Genomic DNA, 23,943 nt, shown 5'->3' with positions numbered 1-23,943 from the left:
TGTTTTACAGTAATAATATCATAATTAAACTCAACTATGATATCACATTTCATCCTTCTCAACATTTCCTCCACAACTGTCAAACTCACTCACAAATAACATTAATATCATAAGACCTTAAAACAACTGTTCATTCTTTTCGTCATTCTGATTTAAAACTACTCAAATTATTTAACACAATAAATAAATCATTCACATCATTTCTTCTTTCTCTTCTCCTTCTTCTAGTCTCATTCCACTTCATTCTGCTCTTCTTAAAATTGATAAACAAATGTTAGGAAAATAAATTAGACTGGTATTTCATAAATAAATTTCCATTAAAGGTCATTAAATAAACATGTATTACAAAAGCGAACAATATTAAAACATATTAATGTCTTCACTACAGTTTTAGAAATATAAATACACACACACACACATGCACATTTCTAGTTTGGTGTATTTTGTAAATTATTCACACTATTCTTGAAAGTGGCACTGAAAATAGCATACAATCGGTTCTTTCATACGAAATATTGATCTTCCATAACAATAACAATATTTAACTTATTTATGGTAATCAGAAGTAAACACATACTGGTATATGTCTGTGATATACAGAATAAGACAACCGACATGTTATAACCTGCAGACAAATATACAGATGTATATGGTTCAACTACTTTGAATATAAATGGGAGGACATGATATGAACAAAAAAATAAATGTATGATTGAGGTTTTCAGTAATGTGAATATGGATGGTCATTTTCTGGGTTGATTCACCATGTAGTTTGGCCATTTATCATCGTTTGGAAGAATATACTGGCTCTTCAGGACTGACGTGAGGAGTGGGTGATTTATATATGGTCAGAAGGGTCAGGCTAAGGAAACTGGCCAATCAGAGCCATGGGATGGGCAGGCTAGTTAACTTGTTACCAGGCTGGCCCTAATATTCAATCCAGACTCTGTGATACACTAATGTATTCATCACCTGACTAAACACAATATGTAAAGGTTACCAAGTGCATGTTTTGCACAGTCCAACAGTATCAATTCTTACATCTTGCAGCTCACTCCAGGTTTCTAATTATATTTTTTTTAACTGCAAGATCAGTGAAGACAACTTTTGAGATGTAAAACCTTGCACGATAAAACTCATGTTGCCATTAAGTTTTATCTGCACTGACATGTAAAGTGTAGTAACATATGGAGGTATGCAGGACCTTACAGCAGTGAATAAAAATGTATACAAACTATCATGTCCTCAAATGGAATCAAACTTTCTACCAGACTGCAAGCCCAAAAATTTGGGGCTGTTACCACTGATTTATCCTTTTTATCTATAATAAACTCATTATGTTATGAACTGGCACACGAGATGTAACTGGACACATGCTTGATTTGGATCTATCCCAGTGATCTAACCAGGTACAACAGGAAGCCAACTGCAGATTGTTTAGGATAAGTCATTAAGGCTTTATCACAGAGGGATCAGGTTCTGAGCCAAGGGATTAAATATAGCTCTTTTTGGGAGTTTCAAAGTAAAAATTTCTTGGATTTTTTTCTTTCTTAAAGATGACCATGCTGGGAAGTTTCAAAGTTAGGGTTTCTTGGAATTTTCCTATTTTAAAGATGGTTGTGTTGGGAAGTTTAAAATTGTAGGTTTCTACAATTTTTCTTTTCCACAGAAAAGTAAGTAGTTGGAAGTACATGTGGATTTTTTTAGCTGTAGAATGAATGAAAGCTTTTGGTCTTAGAAATTTACTTTTATATGAAATTAGAAAATGTTCTTGAACACTAATTCAACTAATTCACATATGTTCAAAAATGTTAGTACTTCAGTAACAATGTATCATTTGTGTAAGTTCGCTTTTGGGGGTCAGCTGCATTTTATCTTGAGAATTATCCAGTGTTTTGTCAGATACTGCAGCTGTCATCTCCAGAGTGAATGCAGAGTGGTTGCAACCAACCACCAACAAAAAGCTAACCGAGGGTGGAGTTCTGAACAAGTACGAGACATCATCCCTCACTAAGTAACACCATTCCTGCATACGAGACACATTGCTGGAAATGGTAAACAGAACATTATTTGAACCCATAGGGGGTGGGATAGCTGGGGGGGTCAGTTCAACTGAAGGCCTCTGTGATTGGGGATGGTGGGTCATGCCCCTCTTGAATTATACCATAGCATTGTCTTACAATTGAGGAAAAGCATGGAAAAAGTCAGTCATGGTAACCCCAGAGTGGCAGAGCATTTTGGAAACCTTATATAGGTCAGTTGATTTGGATTTGATGGTGCTGATTGGTGGAGCAGAAGAGCATGCTGCTGTCCAATGGGAGTAAAGCCCGCTCATCCACTCCACCCGTCAGCACCATCAAATTCAACTCACTGCTGCCTGTCCTATATAAAGCTTCCAAAATTGCATATGATGAACTTCACAGCCTGTACTCCTCACCTGATATTTTCAGGGTGACAAATCTAGGAGGATGAGGTGGGAGGGGAGAGATGTTAACAAGGTATTTGTTGGGAGGCCCGAAGTGAGAAAACTGTTGGAAAGACCTAGGCATAGGTGGGAGAATAATGTTAAGATGAACCTTAGGGAGATATGAATCGATAGAGCGAACTGGATGCAGATAACTCAGGATAGAGTCCAGTGGTGAGCTTTTTTGCACCATACAATGAGAAAGCAATAAGTAGGTTATGATCAAATGTTTATCAAGAAACTTTTAAAAATGACTAGTCTCAAACAGAACATATATTTCAAAAACCTAGCACTGTGAATACTAACTAGAAATCTATATTTTGTAAAGAACTGAAAATAAAACAGCACCATATTCATTAATGTTGTATATGGTGATCACTTTTAAAATTCTTCCCAACTTTATTGAATTTGAGGTCAGATATTTTAAACAATTTGCCACAAGAAAACACTTCATTTTAGCAGAACATTTTTATATGTTACACTTCATCTCTTAGCAACAAGTTACAAAATTATATGATTAAGAGAAGAGATTCTTGAATGTGGTGTCCATCAAACAAATTTTACATTCCTTATGGTGCTTTGGATGAAAGCTATTACAGTGGCAATACCTGAACACATGAGTGCGTGAAAAAGTGGGGTTCATTTACATCCACTGAAAATGTGAGGAAGTCGGAAGACCACTGAATCTGGTACTGTAACAGCTTAGCTACAACAGGAATACACTGAAATTCTACTCCTGTTTTCATCATTTACCATTTCACACTTTTGCTAGACTTACCACAATGGCTGAAACACTGTATTCTAAGATTCTTTCAATGTTCAAGAGCTGGGTAGCTCAACCTGTATAGTAACTAAAATCTAAGCTAAAATCTGGATGATTGGTGTTTGATTCAAGGTAGGGGGGGAGGGAAATTTTTCTGTTAGCTCCACATCCAGAATGGCTCTGGGCCAACCTAGCTTATCAAATTGGTACCAAGGCAAAGACTTTGGTCTTTGATCATATAAATCTGCATGCACTTCATACTGGAGATCAAACCCAGAACAATCTTATTGTGAGACCATCAGTTTCCCACATTTTCAGTAACATTTATGGCCATTAACAACAGAATTCTATCTAGCTGTATCTAGTTACAGAAAATACTCCAGCTGTTATTACTAAACACAACATACTGATTCTTGATTATGAAGGCAGTCCTCATTGTTCCTACAGTCCTTTAATTTACAAACCTAAAAAGGCCAGAAATTGTATGTAAACTGCAAAATATAAAAATTTCTGTGGACAAAAACTGAAGGAACTTCAGATATATAAGACCATATCTTCATACAGTTCACAGCCTCAGAGAATACAGGATATTTACAACAAGCAAATCCATGGTTACGCAGAATGAAGCATTTGATAAGAAAACTGTATGTCACACTTGCAACATTCAAGATCCCAGATCTGAACTTCTGTAATATTTACTTGTAACAAAATCTTAAAAAGACAAAACAACAACAACCAAAGTACCAAAAACTATACAAGCTTAAAGATGTGAGATGTATAAATTGGTAGAATTCTTTTCATGCTCAAATATGCACAAGTTATGAAGTTTTTTTTAATTTGGGATGCTGTCATGGCTGACCAGTTATGAGTTTCAGTTCATGCTTATATAGTTTCAAATAACAATGGCAGCAAAATACGTACATGTGGTTAGTTAAGTAACTACCTATTTATATGTATGTCTAAATAAGTATAAAATAAGTTACAGAAATTCAAATTTGAGTCCCTGTGTGAATTCATAATTTAATTCAATTGAATGATTGCATATAATTTTTTCAACTGTAAAAATAAATCCTTTGGAAAATTCAATCTTGCCAACTCTACAAACAAATTAGATTAAAACTTGAGTCTTCATATTCCATATTCACTTTTAAGGCAGACAAAAAACAATGTTTTGAACATAATTTACAAAGGTAATTAAAATTCTTTTAGATCTTAATAAATTCACCTTTTATAATTCATAAAATTAATAACAAATCGCAACAATTTGTGTTACAATACATTGATAACATAAATCTTAAATACTACACTTGCTCTTGTAATTGTCATATTCTTTTAAAGTCCCTTTCTTTCAATAAATTGGAATTGAACTATTAGATTCAGGCAAATAAACCATGATAATATTCAGCTGAAAAATTTAGTGTAAATTTCATTCCACTGTCATTGTAAAATCTATTAGCAACAACAATTTCAAATCTGTTTTGAAATTTAGATCTTATACCTGAAATATAAATTTAAAACAGAAAAAATGGAAAATGGGAACTTGCAACACATTGTGCCCTATAAATTTAGAATTTCTTATAAAGTTACTACAAGAAAACATGACTTTGTGTTGCATTTTGAGTCATGTTCTTTCCTGTATCTTGCAGTACAAGAGCTGCCTGTCATTTAATCTCAAACATTTGCTACATGTTATCAACAATTCAATATTAAAAAACTAAGTTTCTTTTAAAACATGTAAAACACTAGTTGTGATTAAAAAATGAGTTTAGGTTTAACCTTAATCCTTCTACCATTTATGTTCCATCCTGCGACTTCCTATGGTGACACGTATCCTTCTGCCTTTACTTGCATCGAGCACAAACAAGATCACACTAACAGTGGCTGTATCCAACATTCATGTTGCACAATGGAGTTAATACCTGGATATATCATCATTCTGTTTAGTAAATGGCATAAATTTTAAGACTTTTCAAGAACAGTCCAGTGAGTTAAAAATTATATTCATTTGGCTATTACATTTACACAGGAGCCATGTTTACTGAATAAGGAAACTAAAATCAAATACGCAGTACAGTATTCTGAAAGTACCATATGCAGAAGTTATTTGTCACCAAATCTGTGAGAGGCTATAGTAATACAGATTAACTGGTTGTGAGTCATGCTATATCAACTACAATGTTGCTCAGTGCTATGGTTAATGATTTTAAAAGTGAGAATTACACTGCAATAAATTTATGATTATCAATGTAAGATTAAACAATACAGATTCAAAAAAAAAATTAGGTTGTCATTACATCAGTAGGTATAGTATTCCTTACAACTTCATGGATTATCATTGGACCCTTACAAGGAAGGTACTTGTAAGTACAACACACGAGCCACTTCAGCAAAAATTGTTAGAACCCAGAATGAACACACCTCAATAAATATTGGCTTCAAAATATAATTTATCAACTGGTGAGTTTATATGTTTAAGGAAATCTTGTTCAGTTACATTCCTCTTCAGGGCATTACCTAATACAATGGATAGATTTAACTTTCACAGTTGCATTAATATAGCAGCACTCATTTCCTTCCCAATGCATTTCTCCCAAGAAAATTCCTACTTAATTTAATGTGCCTGCAGTTACAAACTTTTCCAAATTCAAAAACTGACAGAAGTTGTGAAAAGCATTATGGAACAACAAATACTCTTATTCATTTATTATAACATATTGATATGTACTGTTCATAAGTTTGTGTCAATGAAATAAGTATGATCAGAGTCACAAATTCAAATCTTTGGTATTTCTGTTTTCAATAGTATTTGTGAAGAAGCACAAATAAGACCTTGGGCCAGTGGTTGGGAACATACATAAAGAATATTTAAAATTTCTTTGGTTAAATGAGATTATGTGTTGACTACATACTTTAAGATGTCTCTATGCCTCACCGAAGTTAACAATACTGCTGTAAACCGCTTTTCAAAAATCAATATCACTCATGCTGTCTTATTACATGGAAAAACCATTCACACTATACAGCACAACAAAGCTCAGTAAAGGCAAATTACTCACCACCAACTTTCAATGAAGAGTAATATATAAAAATGTTAACACAGGCATGAGTGCAAAATGTTTCACTATCAACTTCCACAAATCTATTTAAAAATGAGAACAAAAGAATATCCCTGAATTTTTTTAAATTTTATTTATTAAAGTCTCCAGTTGCACTTAGGAAAAACATTAAACTTTACAGATTACTGCAGATTTGCTTCTGGATGACATAACTTCGTTGAACACTGTCCAGCAGACAAAATACATAACCATAAAAGAATAACAAAATAAAGAGACTAGCAATATTTTTCATTTAAAAATTCAGACTTGTGAAACGTCTAGGATACATAGGCAAGAAAACAAATTTAGTATATTCTTGTGAACTAATGAAGAATTCTGAATGCAGCTACCAGTAGACAGAATGGGGATTAAAATGTTACACGATGATATATAATTTAATTTTCCTGCTATCCTGTTGCCTTTAATAAGATGAGTTTTTCACAGTTGTGAAAATGTGACTCCCTTCATTATCTTGTTGGAAGTTACCAATATTACTCTGTAATAATGGTAACCATGTACAAGACTACATGGTGTCACAACCCAAAACACCATAATCTATTTAGTTATCTACTCTAGCCCCCCCATTTCACATTCTTGAAAACTACAAGGTTACTTAACAACTGATTATCAAATTATCGCAAATATGCAAAAATTCAACCCAGTAAAACTTTGATTTTATTACCATCAGGCACATAACAACAATATTTAAGGAAGACTATTACTTTCTTTACACATATACTGACACTAAGCAAAGTCTGCATATTTCAATGCTTTGTCTGAGTTAAAATACAATTTCTGTACCAAATTCAAAACACAGTTTTTTAAGGAATTATAACTTCTGTAATGCTGACTTCATAAAACTGAGTGCATACCATATTTTCATTTCCCATGAACCAGGCTATTGCTTCTTTTATTTATATGTATACATTTGTTATACCCTATAAACTCCAAATGTGAGATGAGTGAAATTCAAAATTTAAATTTAGAAAATGTGATGATTATTATTATTATTATTATTATTATGGTCTCTCACAATGCATGATTCTCATTGTTGGAGTTCAAATTGGGAGAAAACATCATTTACTTCAAGCTAATTGTGTTTCTTTTAAAAATTAATTTGGACAATGAAAGAAAATGTATTTCTGCACCTATAAAAGGGTACTTTGAGACAGAACAAATAGAAGAAGTTGGAGGGAGGGGGAAAGATGTACAGTAGGAAATGAAACCTGAAAATAAAAAAGATACAAAACATTTTAAAATAATTTGGGACATCTGGGTGTAAGGAACTGGAATGACAGAAGATACAAACTGATGAAACTTACTATTATCAATATGGCAAAAGAAAAAAATATCCAGGTTGATAGGTCACCTTTCAGAAAAATATCAGTCTCTCATTACATTACAATTACCAACAGTCACCACCTGAATCAATGTTATGCTTCCAAACATGCATATTACTATCTTGTGCAGAATGAACAATGTCCAACAAAGTTTTTCTTGCAAACTTTACATGGCTTCCTCCCACTCCCTGCCATCTGCCACAGTGCTGACTGCAATTATGATGAAATGAAGCTAAATTACAGTATTGGCCACTGTTATAGTCTTGTGCAACATGTTCCTTGTCTACATGTGAGCTCTTTTCCATTACGCCACATAGCTGTATTCATCAGCAGAGTTGGGTGTTCGCTCAATGTACTGTTTGTCAATTAAAGCCTCTATACATTTCTTGATCATGCTGATGGATGGGGCAAACGTCACTTTTGACTGGCTTAGTACCTGAAAACAACATGGTAAATTTTCATCATCTATTTCCTTTTGATAGTTAACAAATGGCACATACCGTATTTACCTGAATAGAAGACAATTCGAAATCTATGACGACTCCCCAACTAAGAAATATGACTCCACAGAAATGCCAGTTTTATATATTAATTTCATACAATTACTACAAACAAAACTGCGGAAGATAATACTTATTATACATTACATTTATTTGGAAACTTTTCTTCTTTATGACTTCCAAACCTCCTTCACATTTCTCCCATCTTCTTTTTCACATTCACTGTCTTCAACACTCCAATCTTCACCACCCTTAGTGTAATACATCTTCATAAGGAATTGCAGATTTTGGTTCACAGCTTCATTGGTACTTCAGGCCAACTAATGATAGCTCATTTTTTCTGACCTTGGATATATATTTGCCTCCTTTGCTTGCTATGCATACAGCATGGTGTGGTATGACTACTAGCATACACTGCATCTTAAAAATCAACTCACAAAATGCTTAAAACATATAAATAACTCTGCCATACACTTGGCACTTGTCAAGATCACCCTTCAAATATTAAGTCCAAATTTTGAGAACAACTGTCTTCTACTCATGTATATACAGTAATGAAATAACATTTGCTTCATAACAAATATATAAATTTTAAATTGACTAAATATACTGCCATTACTGGACTATATTATAATGTATTTAGTACATCTCCTGGCAATGAAATTTTAATTTTAACGTATCACATAACTGCAAATCTTGAGTCTGGCATTATTAAGTTCAAGTTTCTTTTCCCAACAATAACAACAACAAAAATAAAGCCAAGAAAATGCATACACACCTCCTGAATGAGTGCATTATGCCTCAGAACTTTCCTGCTTTTCATTACTCTGACAATGGCTGCTTGCAAGTATAACTTCCTATCCTCATCCACAGCAGACAGTGTCTGTTCTACTTCTTGAGGACTGTCTCGCTGCAGTGCGGCTGTGATCCGGAACTTCGTTCGTTTATTATTGTATTCCAAGTTCAATGTCAACACTGTTTCAGGAGTCTGTGACTGGAACAATAAAAGGCGGAATCATTTTAACTGAGGAACATCAGCTATTTAATAACAAATATTCAGCATCCATTACTATACTCGCAACATAAACATTTAATTCATATTATGACGAAACCTTGGTACCTCACGAAATATTTCAGACTTGAAGAAGACCAAGAACATCTACATACAGAAAAGAACTCTGATATTAACTGATGATACAGTAATTCTCTCTCAGTCTTTTCTAAAATTCTTCCAATATCAAGGTTTTCAATTTATCAGAGAGGCTCTAATATCAGTTATTTATAGACTTCAAGAAGACCTGTGATTTAGTTAGACAAAATGTGCAATACCTCACTGAATTTAGTATGCCCATAAAACTACTTATATTAGGTAATTACAAAGCATTTAAACAAAAACTATTGTAATGTCTAAAAAGATAAACATTTTTCTGATATTTTTTGTACTGAGATTCATCTGAAGCAAAGAGAAGCTTTAGTATAGTATAGTTAAAAGTAAAGTTTATCACTACTGCTTTTCAACTTTACTTTGAACTATACAATTAGGAAGGTCCAAGAAAATGACAGTGGACTGGAATTCAATGAGATACACTTGTTTCTGGTCTATGCAGATGATATTTAGTGGTAAAAAATAAATGCCATAAAACACAAAATATGTTAGATGCTAATAAGGAAATATGTCAACAAGTAAATGAACAGTTTATTTATTTGTGGTATCTTGAAAAATACTGTCAGCAGTTCAAGATCGCATGAAGAGATGACTAAAAATAATAAACTGGGAAGAATGTGGAAAGAAGCAATCATGGATTAACTTAAAGAATTATGCCAGCATTTGCCTAGAATGACTGAGGAGATCCAAGAAAAACATCAATCAGGATATATAATCTCTGTGGCAAGATTTGAACCCAAAACCTCCAGAACATGAAGCAAATAAATATAAAGATAAGTAAGCAATATGTTCATGCAACATCATCTGAATGCAGAAAACCACCACATTATAAAGGTAGCTCATAAAATCCTTTGGAAATGTAGCAATGTTAAAATATTTGGGAATAATGGTAACAAACCAAAACTGCATTAAAAAGTATTTATGAGCAGATTAAATTCAGAGAATGCTTGGTACCATGCAGTTCAAAAATTGTCTGTCTTCCCAGCTGCTACCCAAAAATGTAAAGAATAAAATAAATGAAACTACAATTTTATCTGGCCATGTCATAGCTCATGTGGTTATTAATCAGCTTCTTACTGCAGAGGCTCGGGTTTGCACTCAAGTCAGTCCACGTAAAATTTGTGGAGGACAGAGTGACACTGGGACAATTTTTCAGAGTCCTTCGGTTTTCTTGTCAATATCATTTGACTGCTGCTCCATATTCATTCATAAATCATTTGGGTAATGGTCAAAGCACCTGTTAAGAGGCCCAGGTCCACAGAGACATAGACTCACCCAATTGCAACAATAAACATTTTACCTGTTGTTTTGTATGGGTATGAAACATGGCCCCCCACTTTATAGGAAAAACACAGATAGAGGGTGCTGAGGAAAAAATTTGGACTTAATTGGGATTAAGTGACAGGAGCTGGAGAAAACGGCATAATGAGCAGCTTCATAATTTGAACTTTTCACCAAGTATTATTACAAGGATCAAGACAAGGAGGATGAGATGGGCAGGGGGATGTAGCCTGAATGGAGGAGAAGAAAAATGCATACAAAATTTTGTTTAAAAGTGTGAAGGGAAGAGATCAGTTGGAAAATGTTCTTTCATCTTCTGCAGTGTGATCTCTTCAGCTGTTCCATCTCTAAGCCCAAATTTAACAGGTCAAACAGAATATTCCTGGGCTACATAAATGAAATACTATACTACTAATATACCAGGGGCAGTGTGTTCATGTTAACTATGTTAGCCAGGCCAACATAGCATAAACACTCTACCCCTCTAACATCTACATTAATACTATATTACATCAGATAAGCCATGCTAATGATGCAGTTCCTTCTTCCTATGAAAAGTCTAACATATCACAATAAACAATCTCTCCCACTTAACAAAAATGGGAACCTAAGAAAGCTCTGGAATGTTGAATGGATGTACTAACTCTCCACTCCAACTTCCTTATCTGGATTCACCTGAGAACATCTTCCATAAATGACTATCAAGTATGATGCAAGTTAACAGCTTGGTTTGGTGTATACTGCACAAAAAAGATCACTTAATCACTAGTTTTCATGAGAGACTAATGCATAACTGTGGGCAACTTTTTTATTTGAGGGGGAGGAGAGACCTACAGTTGCTATGGCCTTCAACCTTCCTGACCTTTTCCCACTCAGAAAGTTAAATATTTTATTTATGTAGTAGAAGCACAATATAACTCAGTCTACCTCTTTCTGTGACATTTTTCAACCCAGATTTCTTATATTCTTCATGCATGATATGTGACTGGCCCAACAACACGCATGTTCTACTCTCCAAAAGCAATAAATGATATTTTAGACTAACACAGACATATCTTAGAAATGAATGGTTATAAAATCTAAAAGTGGTAACAGGTTAGGTTGTAAATGTAAGGCAACTCCATAGTCAGCCAAGTCAGCACAGTGATAATGCCACTGGCTCATATTTGTGAGATACCTGATTTGAATCCCAGGTACACAGTGAATGAATATGTTATGGTTTTACTCACTGTCTCCAGACTAATGCTGAAATACCTTAAGACAGACAATAATCAATTCTGTATCTCTCCCAATTTATCATCTGCTAAGTACTGTAACATTTCAGCATAACCTCAGTATCTGATACAATGTCATGAAATAACTGAATAAAAATAAACAATTTATTACTTTTACAGAGAACAGAGGGGTGCTAATGATAGATTCATCATCACCATCACCTAGTGATGTCTCCACGAGTGTCTTTTGTCAAATCCATTCTTCCCTGTCCTCACAGGCACTCCTCCCATATCTGTGGCCACTATTCCAAACTTTATTTTACTATCTTCCCTCACCTGGCCTCCCCAGGGATCACTTATTTGACACGTTCATTTATATATTCTCAAATAAATCCTACCAATTCCTGTGAATAACACACATTCATATATCAATAATTTAATTTTACACATGAGCAAATATGCTGTTTATGACAAGAAAATTTTCCAAGATTTAATGTGTTTTCATTGAATTTTACACTTTCACTTTAACCCTTCTAATGATAGTAAATAAATATTTGTCAGTCAGCTGTGTGTTACCCAATATTCACCTGAATACAAAATTGGTGTTACAAGGAGCTTTCCATCCATGATAACGAAAAGTTTAATTTAATTAATAAATTCTTGTGACTTGCTGGAGTACAATCATATTAGTTACCTCTGTGTCACTTAACAGAATCTTTGATTCTATTAATGATGTGAGATGTTTGCCGAATTGTTCTGAGTTCAGTTGGAGAGATTCTTGTACTTCCTTGCATGTGAGAGAATCAGTCTTCTCAAACATAAGTAGAATGGCCATCTGGAACGTCTGCATTGTGATCTGGTATGGCTTCTTCAGGTAACTAAGTTTCAGTTCAGCTGTAAGTCAAAATTCAAGTAATTTCTTCATATTATGTAACAATATTTTGAAAATAAAAAGTTATTTTCTTACATGTTTCTCATACCTTGACATAAATGGTGCAACCATGTGAGTTTTCTTCCATTAAAGTGATTATGATAAAAATTCTCAAACTGTAAGAGAAATCAGTAAAACATATTTATGGTTAAACATACAAACATGGATTAATGTCTTGCAATATCTGCGGCACCACAGATTTTATGTTAGTGGATTTTATGACAAGGAAACTAAAGTCAAAGTCAGTTTTATTCTTGTTCATATATTCCCTCTCCCTACAGCATATTATTATGTGCCAAGAGAAAGAAAGGAACTCCAAGGAAAAGAAGTGTCTGTTTTGGATATGAACTTCTTCTCTGAGAGAACTAAACACTTATGAAGAAAATATTTTATTTTCATACTTATCAACCCCTTTTCCACAGAACACTTTCCTAAAGTGAATATGAATGTAGAATGCTATTGCATGATATTAAATAATTTTTGTCCACTTACCATTTGTACAGACTTTTCAAGTTCCTGTGGTACAGTAAATGGAGTTAACAAATTCTGTCCCAGTGGCCACGCTCCAGCCTTGAAAAGGAAATATGAATATCAAACGCAACTACACAATCTACTACTACAGAGACAATAAACACAATCATTACCTAAATTAACACAATGAAAACAGGAAATCAACTTCCTGCTACCATGGCTCATGCACTAGCCAGCAGGAATGCTGAAAACTAGGTTTTGCACCATGTGAGATTTTAAAGCCTGCAGCTAATTTATTTCTTGATACATGTCAGGAGTTATGTTAGGCGTCATCACAAATAATTATCTTAATATGTTAAATAGGAAATTTAAAGGATACAAAAGTTGATTCATATTTCTGAGAATTATGACAGCCAACAGTTCTCTATGTAAAAGACAAAACTATCACAATAAATTATTCTGAACATCATTAGACATGCTGCAAGGCAAGCAGCAAAAATGTTATCAAAACATACCAGAGAGGACCATGTTATTTTTTATTTAAAGAATGCACATAGTAGTTTGTATGGTCAGAAGGGAGGCACATACCAAACTGAAGCCATGTGGGAAATAGGTCTGTTATAATAAAACACATTTTGCAAACTAGTAAGCACATGGATTTCTGAACAAGAAGATTTTTCAGAAGCCCAGCACTTATGAATTTGCTTAAATTCTACTTTTAAAATCATCAAACAGATTTAATGATTGTCATGCTTGAGAGATACAGAACTTCTCAGGTATTTTAAGCAATGTGCAAATGTATAAATATTAGGAAACTGTCATGTACTGCTAAAATGCATACCTGGAGGATATATATGCAGAAACTGATTCCTAGATCTATATTGTCCAATTTCAGAAAGTTGTTGAACTTATTGTTGAGATCAGAAGACACTGACATGTCAGTAAACATTCGGTGCAGTTTATTAGTAAACTCATATCCACATGCTTGCTAAACAGAGAAACAAACACAAAAATTATTTAAAAACAGAAATTTATCTAAAGCAAATTGTTACCATCTGATACACCCAAAATACTTTTACTGAAGTTCATTTGTTCATCACATATTACATCAGAGACCACAATATTAAAAGTAAAATTCTGTCACTATATCTATCTAGAACTTTATATTATACAAACACAATCTGATTTTAAGAACTGCTACACTTAATAAATTATATAATGATCTTTATGCAGACCACAAGTAGCAGAGACAAATTTTCTACAGAGTATTATGAAACAAACAAAAAACGTACATTTTGAAACCAAAACATTATGCAAGATATGAGAAAAACCACTACATGAAATGCTGGCAAAATTAAGTATACAATAGCAAATAATGTGTGTGTGGGATCAGAGGCATGTCAGTGTTGAATACTATTTGCACCTGTATACAACTTGGTTAAAAAAGGGGAGTAAAATCTGTGTCTCACTGTGTGGTGTCAGTCAATTTCAAATCCTGACAGTAAGTCAAAACTATAAAGCTATAAATTATAAACGTGGTAGATCAGAAGTAAAACAATATATCTGGTTGTAGTGGGCCAGATAATGAACGTGGCTGTAAAATGACATTCTTACACACAGGCATATCCTAAAACTAATAAAAAAAGGACATATTTGGTTGGCCCAAAGAAATTTGGAAATTTAAAACTCTAGCCTTCATCATAACATGGACATTCCACCTTTATATGTAGCATATTAAGTGATATACCACACTTGACATAAGACACTGCACTGCACATCAAATGGCATATGTGAGCAATCTGAAAGTGTGCCAACATGACTTCCTGATAAAAATGGAGAAAGAATGTCATATTAGCACAGATGGTTTCACCACTCACAATTTGTTGCCCTGCATATTGGTCCATTCACCTCATCATCATTAGGATAAAACAGCATAATGGACAAAGGCAGGAAGATCACTACCAAGAGCTAAACCAAATGCCATAAGTCCATGCAAAGTGACTGCTTCAGCAGCCACCAGCTTGCACAGACTGATAACCAGCAAAATATAATGGATTTCCCTGCCTTGTGAAGGTGGGAAACTTGATTTAGAATCTCAATAATGCCTGGATGGTTTGAATGCATACCTGCTAAGACTGCATAGTGCCTCAGGAGTTAGTGCAGAGGTGGTGGCAATACCATGTTTAACACCAGATGAATAGAAGAACTCAGTACACAGCATAGAATTTGGTAATAAAAACACTTAAAATAGCAAAATACCTGACCACCACATACAAAGGCCCTACCCATCACCCTTTGAGTAAATGATTTCTGTGGTCCAGATAGGCAGAAACTAATTCTGCATAATACCAGCAATATGTAAGAACAGATGTTTTGCCTTTCAGGTATCAGACAAGTTAGAGATTGAAGGTCTGATCCGTGTTAAGCCAAGGCACAATTTCAGACAAAGTTATTGTACATACATACCTGAAAAATTTAAGGAATAAAGTGTAGTGGAATATCCAGCAAACATTTAGTACCACTTACATTTGCACAATCATCAACTAATCACCATCACTGAAACAACCCATGTTACTAGCATATGGTTTGTAAATAGGTGTTCTGATAATAACTGAAACATTCTCAGTGATACTGTTATCACTACTTGCTGATTCTCACTGTTGCCAGTTATTTTCAACCAGATCAAAATCGCTGTCTGGTAGTGATCCATCATTTAATTCTACAAAGAGCAAATTTAAATATCATCTTAACAGATACAAATGAAGCTACTAGGAATTCATGGCTGGTGAAACAAAGCATATCCAAAGCTGAAAACAATTTAAACATCTGCAAAAGTTTACACAAACAAGAGAACATGGAGAATGCATTTGTGTGCAGACAGTCCTTAGATTAATACAGCCAAAATTGATAAAGCTACTTCATTCAAAGAGAAATGTGTAAACTTTATTAATTGATCATACCTTAAGTCGATTTATCATGGCTTCCTCTGCATCCATGGATTGACTCTGAGAGTGTATCAGTCTCTTAGCCAACATACGGGCATAAAACTTCTGGAATACATCCTTATCATCAATGTATTTGAAGATTGTTATACTTTGAGCTAGCTTTTCATCTATTTCACTCTCAGATATACCCTTAGAAGATTTCTTCAATAATGAATCGCAGTATTTGGCAAGCTGTAGAAGCACATGTACATAAATTACAAAAAACTTCAAGATCCTTTTATTTTACACATCAAAACATTTCATTCAGTGATCACTATACCATTTATTTATATACAACTTTTCATACATTGCTATCTACTTGTCTTAGAGGGGCAATTTGAGCGGCTTACATTCCTCAAAGCATGGAGATAATGATATTAAAAAATGTACCTCAGCTGGCTTAAATTTGAGTCCATACACTTGCAGAAAAAGTTAATGCAATTTATTCAATGCACAGCACCACTCTAAACCTAGTATGAATTTTCATTCCATAAATGCAATGCAAAATCTAAAGCAGACACATTCACGAGTACATCTGCAGCTTCAATGCTTCAAATCTCACTTCCCTACTATTAGTAGTTCAAGATCAATGATGAATCCCCTGTGACAGAAAGTTGCCAATGTAAAGAAAAATTAAAACAAAATCTCTACAAACATCCACAGTTTCAGATCAGTCACCAGACTTTACACATTTGCAATGAATTCTTTGAGATAAAAAACTTGGGTTAATGGGAATACACATGGAAAATAAAACTCATGCACAAGCTCTCTGTGGTCTGATTTCTTGTACGAAAATGTGCAATAAACAACGAACAACAAACATCATCTGAAGCTTCATTTTTGAGGTGCTTGTTTATGCCCACCTGACAAGTTTACACAACCATCTACTTACTGCAATTTACTAATTTCTGAATACCAGTTCTTTACAACTGTTACTGGCTTTATTGACTTTACAGGAAATTTAAAAGGACAAGGTTGAGGGGTGGCCTCCAACAGCACAACGTTCATGCCAAATTTTGTGAAAACTGGTAACAGGCTTCAAAAGTTTAAAGGAAACATACAGACAGCATGGTGGTCTCATAAAGCTGTCTTTAAGAAAGAAAAATAAGCCAAAAGTACCCATCAACTTATCAAGCTTTATTTATTTTAACAAAATATAATAACTATTTTCAAACCCTGTAACTCAAAAAATACTAGATATGAACATAATATTTATAAATCACACACACACGTTTGTGGTCACAAATATTTTGAAAAGTAATGTGCATGAATTATTCAATGAGATACAGTAAATGAAAAACTATTCTCAACAATTTGTATTGCATTTCACAAAAAGTTTTTAAATTCATAAAAAGCACACCAAAACAGAAAATACTACACTACAAAGATAGTATTTGTTTTTATCATTTTCCATACCCACCATTTCAGGAGACCTGCAGACCATTTTGGGGTTGGGTCGATGATTAACAACAAAAGTACAAGCCTTGTCAAGTGCACCTATGAAGCTCTGATCTCCATTAAAAACTTCTTGAATTAATTCCCTATACTTCTTATGAACAGCCAACATATTTTCAACAAACTGAATATGAACCTGAAGAAACAGTAATACAATATTATGAAATCAACATCTAACACGCAAATTATACACACTAAGAAACTTCACTACATATCAGCCTGTTCTAAAATGTAAATGTCTAGCTCCCAGACATATAATGTTACTCTCCCTGAAGTGTAACACCACACCAAATTAATTCATGATGACTTCTTTCCATATCACATCTTTGGGCCCCCTCAACAGCATTTATCAAGACAGTGGTTTGTGAATGACGACATGGTTACAGATGTCCGACCAGGATTTCTTTGCAAAGGGATTCAATGCACTGGTTTCCAGCTGGGAAAAGTGCCTCAACAGAGGTGGTGATAATGTATAAAAATAAACATTACAGTGTCATAATGTCTACATATATGTAACCAGTTGTATCTCTTCAAATAATACTAAAAAAATTCTGTGCCCCATATAGAACAAAACTTGTTATTACTACTGAAAATGACAAAAATACCACTAAAAACTTTCCACCATTCACAACTGTCTCACATATGAAAGATATACAATAAAAATAATTGATCTTACTGGTTCCATGGAAGAACTCAACAAAATACATTCTCATATTTACAAAGGTGTTTGTTAGTTAGTGCATTTACTTCTTAACTTACATTGTCTCCTTTAAGACCTCTTACAGTTTCAAGTCCTTGTGCCCTTATATGTTCAGACAGCTCTGTTATCAGTACACCAATGCCATCTCTCATTGATCGTAGCAATGTGTACATATTAGACAGATCTTTGCATCTTTCCTCTTGCACCATTGACTTACATTCACCATGTAGGAAAGCCAAATGATCTGCCACCATATGTTGTTCACAGCGAGCCTTTACTTTAACAAATGAACTAAAAGGAAAATGATAATTAAATTTAGCATTACAATGTCAAGTGCATTTACTCATCTGAAAGAAAAAATCAAAATATTGCAAAGGGCACAGCAGTGAAAATGAATCTGTCAAAAGAAAAACAATGATGTAATTTGTGAATGGCACCCTTCTTGGTCAGGAAACCTGACGAAGTGGTGATTACAATCATCTACTCAGACAATATACAGCTACTATTCATTACATAAATGTGTCAAAATTTCTATTTCCTTTAAAAGTTATTTTAAACTGGTACTGATAATTAAAATCTAATGTGGCAAGGAAATATCATCATCAATAAAAGTAGCTACACAGAAACAGTAACAACAACGATGATGATAACAATATCATTATTATTATTATAAATATTCACTGGAAATACATAATTTGTACTTATCTTCACTGCACTCCATCATGTAACAGGCCCACAATTTATCATTCTTGCATTACCTTCAGATTCATTAAATAGCAGTATTTCTTTTATAAACAAAATGAAGATTTTAAACTCCAGACAACACCACAATACCTAAAATGTAGGAATTTGTTGCTCCGAAACGTCTCTTCTTCTAGTCGTTGGATAACTCGCTCCATGTACTGACTTACATTACACTCCTGTAGCAATTTACTAGCTTCTCGCTTGTAGTACTCGCCACTTGCTTGAAGGAAAGGTGTCTCAAATATTTCCTCATACAGCTACAAAAATTAACACAAATTAATTAACATGAGTAAATATTGGATGCTGAACCTCAACGCAAACACAATTTACTATTTTGCTGAATAACATAATCTTAGTGCCTCTTTCAGCTCTCAAGCTACCTTCATGTCATAGAGAATACCAGTGTTTCTTTATAAAAAAATACAGGTACTCACCATTAATGCAGTCCACTATAGTGTGGAACATGAACATAACTGGCTCTGTACTCTTGCACAGAACTTGTATGAGGGTTACACTTAATTACAGTAAGTAAGCAAAATAAATAGCTACTTGGTAAGTATATGAAACAAGAAGTACGCTACAGACATGTCGTAAACTCAAAAATTTTCTGTTTTCAAGATGACCTAGTAAAATAAGGTCTTGTGATGTCCATAGACTGCATTTGAAAAAGGACTCCTGTCTTTCATAAATGGTAACCAAAAACTAAACTTACCTCCAGCTTTCCTTTTCTTTTGTACTTCTCAACACTGACAAATGAGTTTATTACTCCTCGAATAATATCAGTAATATTGGGGCTTGCTTCACCTAGACGATCATAGTGGATTCCTTCCAAGAGTAAATTAACTAAATTCTCCTTTAGTGGTTCCACCATGTTCCTCTTCCAGATGTCTAACCCTATATTGGGAATAACAATATGGCAATGTCAGCAGTTCCCAGAGTAAGACACAACTGTACGCCTAACATTACCACATTACCGGAAAAAATAAACCTAAATTTAAGCACATAAATTACTTTAACCCTTGATAAATCTGTAAAATCCATAACTCATCTTTTGCAAGCAAATGGGGAATAACTCTGATGATGGAGGCTGCAAGCACTTCTGAAACATCAATATATGTCTACCATAATACACAGTACAACAACCCAGATGACAGCCATCTTCAAAGTAAAAATCATTCTTTTGCCTAATACCACAGCATGAAGCATATACAGATGTCCCAAAAAGATGTATACACACAGAGAATGAAATAAAGACGTGATTAAACTAAACCATTACATACATCAGCATTGGCACTTAGTAAATTAGTAAATCTAGTGCAGGTGTTCAAAATGACAGCTGCTAGTTTCTTGGCACAGTTGACAGTGGTGAGCAGCTGACTGATGAAGTGAGCACTGAAGGTGCTGTTGGAATGGCTGAGTAAGACCATTCAATTTCTTGCTGGAGCTCTTGAAGTGTTGCTGGCTTTGTGCTGTACACCACATCCTTCAAATAATCCCACAAGAAAAAGTCAGGTGTAGTTAAATCTGGGGATAATATCCCTTATGTCTGAGGCTGGATTGGAAGTAGTGGCAAAGGTGAAAATATTGCTCCTGCCAGGAATCAAACCTAGTGCCACTGTAACAAGGATAAATAAAATTGTTCACTTCACAAACCTAATTCTCCAATCTCCATCTGCTCCTGAACATCAGGTCCAATGCTGCCATACATTATTTCTGCATCAGACAGTTTCTGCTTCTTAATGTGCTGCTGATTCAAGTATCTGGAACATCACATATGGTTCAAATATATACCTTTGAAAATGTTCCACGTGCTGTCAATTAATTTCAATTTAATATTTTTACTTTATTAACCACACAAAATGCTGATTGATTACCCAGCTGTTTTACAACCCTGTATCAGCTGTTGAGGATTTCTGATGATAAATGTATACTTGGAAATATAGCTGTGAATGATGTTTTTGGAGGGATGTAAGAGAATGTGGTCAACAGTTGTTATAAGGCATTTTCCTGGGATTTCCATAGAGGAATTGAGGAAAAGCATGAAAAGCCTTTGTCAAAGTTAACAGCACCCAGATAGGGTTTGAACTGGTATTTCCTAAATGTGAGATTTGAAAACCTGCTTGGTTACTATGGTTCAACACCTAATCAGCAGCTTGCACTATTTTGTTCTATGATGAAACATGTAAGGGGATGAACAGTCTATATATCTTCTGTTCCAAATTGCACACAGGTCAGAGTTCTGAAGTCTGAACTAACAGAAATCTAGTCTCACCTGTCACCAAAATAATTTTGTTTTTGGACTAACACACATCCTAGAATTGTTGCTGCAAAATTACATAAATACAAGAATATACCTGTGATGTAATGAAGTACCAGAATAAAATATAAAAGTCCTCCTATTAGAGACTTTTCATCTCACCCATGGAGCACCAAGCATCATTCAGATGTTACAAATCTTGCAACTTATTATATAAACTAGCAAAGTATGATCCATCAAAGTTGACAGGTATGAACATTTTCTATGTTAAACAGTAATACAGTTTATTGCAACATTATCTTTGCAAACTGCACTGAAAGTGCAACATATTATATAAAGTAAATTAAAGTAAAAATGTGAAAACATCTTCATGGCAACTGAAGCCAGATGCCTGTCAAATGCACCAACACAAAATGTATAACCTGGCTCCAGACTTCCACCAAACACACTCTGTCAGACCTGATCACGACCTCATCTGAATTTCTTGCTGCCAAAGACACCACCATCAGGACTTTAATTTAATTTTTTTATGCATCACTCAAACAGAGCACTTATACAGTCAAGCATGACAGACACTTTTTATTATATTTAGTAGTTAAATAAATTAACAGTCTATTTCAAACCCTTGTAGTATTTCATCATTTTGAGTACTGACAAATAAATGCATTACCTACTCATCTGAGATTCTCATGACTTACTGACCAACAGCCAGCTTCAGTTCTCCCACACATCAGTTATAACAAAGTATACCATCACTCCTCTCCTACTGAAGAACCAACACAACATGAAATAGTGAACATGATAAGAGCTCATGTAAAAAACTGTATGGCCTCAAATAGATATGCTGCTGAACTTTACAGCAACAGTTAGCAATCAAACACAAGACTTTCATCATCCACTCTGCATCCAGACCGGCTCTGGGGCTTAAAGCAAAGGACGTTAGTGTTGCTTCTCTTTTTACATATCAAAACTTACTTCTATACAATCAGAAATATAACTATAATAAATTTGACATTATTACCTTCGCAAGAAGATAACATGGGAATAATATTGCTTAACACTTTTTTCCTCCTCTACAATGGGTACCGGGGTCCTTTCCCGGGGGTAAAGCCAGCCGGGGCGTGATGCAAACCACTCACCCCCATCTAGTGCCGAGGTCACGAAAGAGAGGAGCTATACCTGCACTCACCTTTACGGCACGTAGCGGGACAAACTTTACTTTACTTACTCCATAAATACACTATAAATCTGAGATGTATCTACTGACATAAGTGTTTCCCAGTGATTATAACATTCCCTCCACACTCACACACACACACATACAAAACACAGAATGAAAATTAAGAATGCTTGATCAATGCATATGCCATGACAAAACTTCATATTTTTCTTAGAAAACTTTCCTGCAACTTTACAAACACTTCTTTCTTACTTTATAATACATTGCAAACTTCACTATTAATTCCAACAAATATTATTAAAATCTTAACAAACATACTTACAGGTAAAGACGATGCAGATACCCAATTCCTGTACTGTATTCAACCCATGCTTTATGGTAACATTTGAGAAGATTTGCTTCTCCATTTGCTCGGACTTTCTCAAGGAGAGCTTTCACATGGTTATCAAGAAAGTATTTTGTTTCCAGATACAGTTTATCTGCATATGGTTCCGGATATGCAACACACAAGATGTACACATCACTGAAAGGAAAAATAACAATCTGAAGAACATCAAATACCAAGCAATTTTAACCTCATTACCTCTTAAAGTTGTGCTTACCTGAAGCATGCATTCCATGTTTCTCTAGGAACATTTCCAAGTGTTATAACTCCTTTTACAGTTTCTTGAAGTCCAACCCACTTCTCATTAAAATCTACTCTCCTTGGCTTCAAAGACATGGTATATCTATAGCAAACACTTTGCACATGCACCTATAAATATGCAAAGAAATGTTACAATTATATTAATGCAAAAAACCACATAAGTCATTACAGTTGGAAGCTAAACGAAAAAATAATACAAAATATGTTGAATGGTCTCTCACTGCCTGTAAAATTCATTTGTCACTTTTCCTCTATAAATAGCAGTAAGTTAACCTTGTAGGTCAACAATGCGAAAGTACAGTTCGCACAGAGAAAAACACTGGATGGTCCAATATATTAAAGATATCTTGTAAACGTATATAACGTAGTTCATATGTGATATAACTGAAAGATAACCTACAACTGTTTCTTATTTTTTATTTTTGTCTGTCGCAATCACAAAATCTAGAGATATAGACCATGCAGTCGCACATCATGGAACGCAAATACCTTTATAAGACACAAACTTCAATAAACACCGCGTAGTTCGGAAGCAATGACAATCAACATACTCTGGCAAGTTTACAGAAAAATATAACTCATATTGCAAGACACATCATTTCTCACACACACCTGACTCACTAACTTTCTATTCGCATCTATACCGCTCGGTTTTGTTCGGAAATCCTCGATCATGCTCCATATTGCGAAAATGTGTTCCTCCATCTACCCATATTAATCAAAACTACAGAAGTCAGCTGATCGTCCTGTACG

General features: G+C 34.4%; 1 protein-coding gene across 4 annotated transcripts; it reads right to left on the bottom strand.

Annotated features, from left to right (window-relative positions):
- Positions 1 to 317: 317 nt before the first annotated feature.
- On the bottom strand, positions 318 to 23,927 carry Cul2 (cullin 2). 4 transcript variants are annotated; one of them, XM_022079400.2, is made up of 15 exons: positions 23,803 to 23,927; positions 23,147 to 23,298; positions 22,867 to 23,067; positions 20,761 to 20,867; positions 19,820 to 20,001; positions 19,198 to 19,364; positions 18,423 to 18,654; positions 17,629 to 17,799; positions 16,185 to 16,400; positions 14,066 to 14,212; positions 13,246 to 13,323; positions 12,803 to 12,869; positions 12,517 to 12,716; positions 8,941 to 9,156; positions 318 to 8,098 (listed from the first exon to the last, which is right to left on the bottom strand). In XM_022079400.2, exons 1-15 carry the CDS (start codon positions 23,893 to 23,895, stop codon positions 7,967 to 7,969), a joined length of 2,361 nt encoding a protein of 786 aa, XP_021935092.1. In that variant the 5' UTR covers positions 23,896 to 23,927; the 3' UTR covers positions 318 to 7,966. The 4 variants fall into 4 exon arrangements, with proteins under 4 accessions (XP_021935092.1, XP_021935093.1, XP_021935095.1 ...); XM_022079401.2 differs by having other exon boundaries at positions 23,680 to 23,837; XM_022079403.2 differs by lacking the exon at positions 23,803 to 23,927 and adding an exon at positions 23,591 to 23,612.
- Positions 23,928 to 23,943: the final 16 nt, after the last annotated feature.

This window comes from Zootermopsis nevadensis, unplaced genomic scaffold, assembly GCF_977971745.1.
Source record: "Zootermopsis nevadensis isolate Lab colony 2312 unplaced genomic scaffold, Znev_1.0 Znev_ptg000018l, whole genome shotgun sequence".
NCBI classification, from domain to species: Eukaryota; Metazoa; Arthropoda; class Insecta; order Blattodea; family Termopsidae; genus Zootermopsis; species Zootermopsis nevadensis.
This window is presented reverse-complemented; position numbering and strand designations above follow the sequence as displayed.

What these genes read in the sequence shown, in the direction of transcription:
- Cul2 (XM_022079400.2), bottom strand. Translation starts at nt 23,895, where the DNA reads ATGGAGGAACACATTTTCGCAATATGGAGCATGATCGAGGATTTCCGA. An exon ending in ATAGAAAGTTAGTGAGTCAG is followed by an intron (nt 23,299 to 23,802) that starts GTGTGTGTGAGA and finishes GCATATTTATAG; the next exon opens with GTGCATGTGCAAAGTGTTTG. An exon ending in TTGAAAAGTCTGTACAAATG is followed by an intron (nt 12,870 to 13,245) that starts GTAAGTGGACAA and finishes TTTCTCTTACAG; the next exon opens with TTTGAGAATTTTTATCATAA.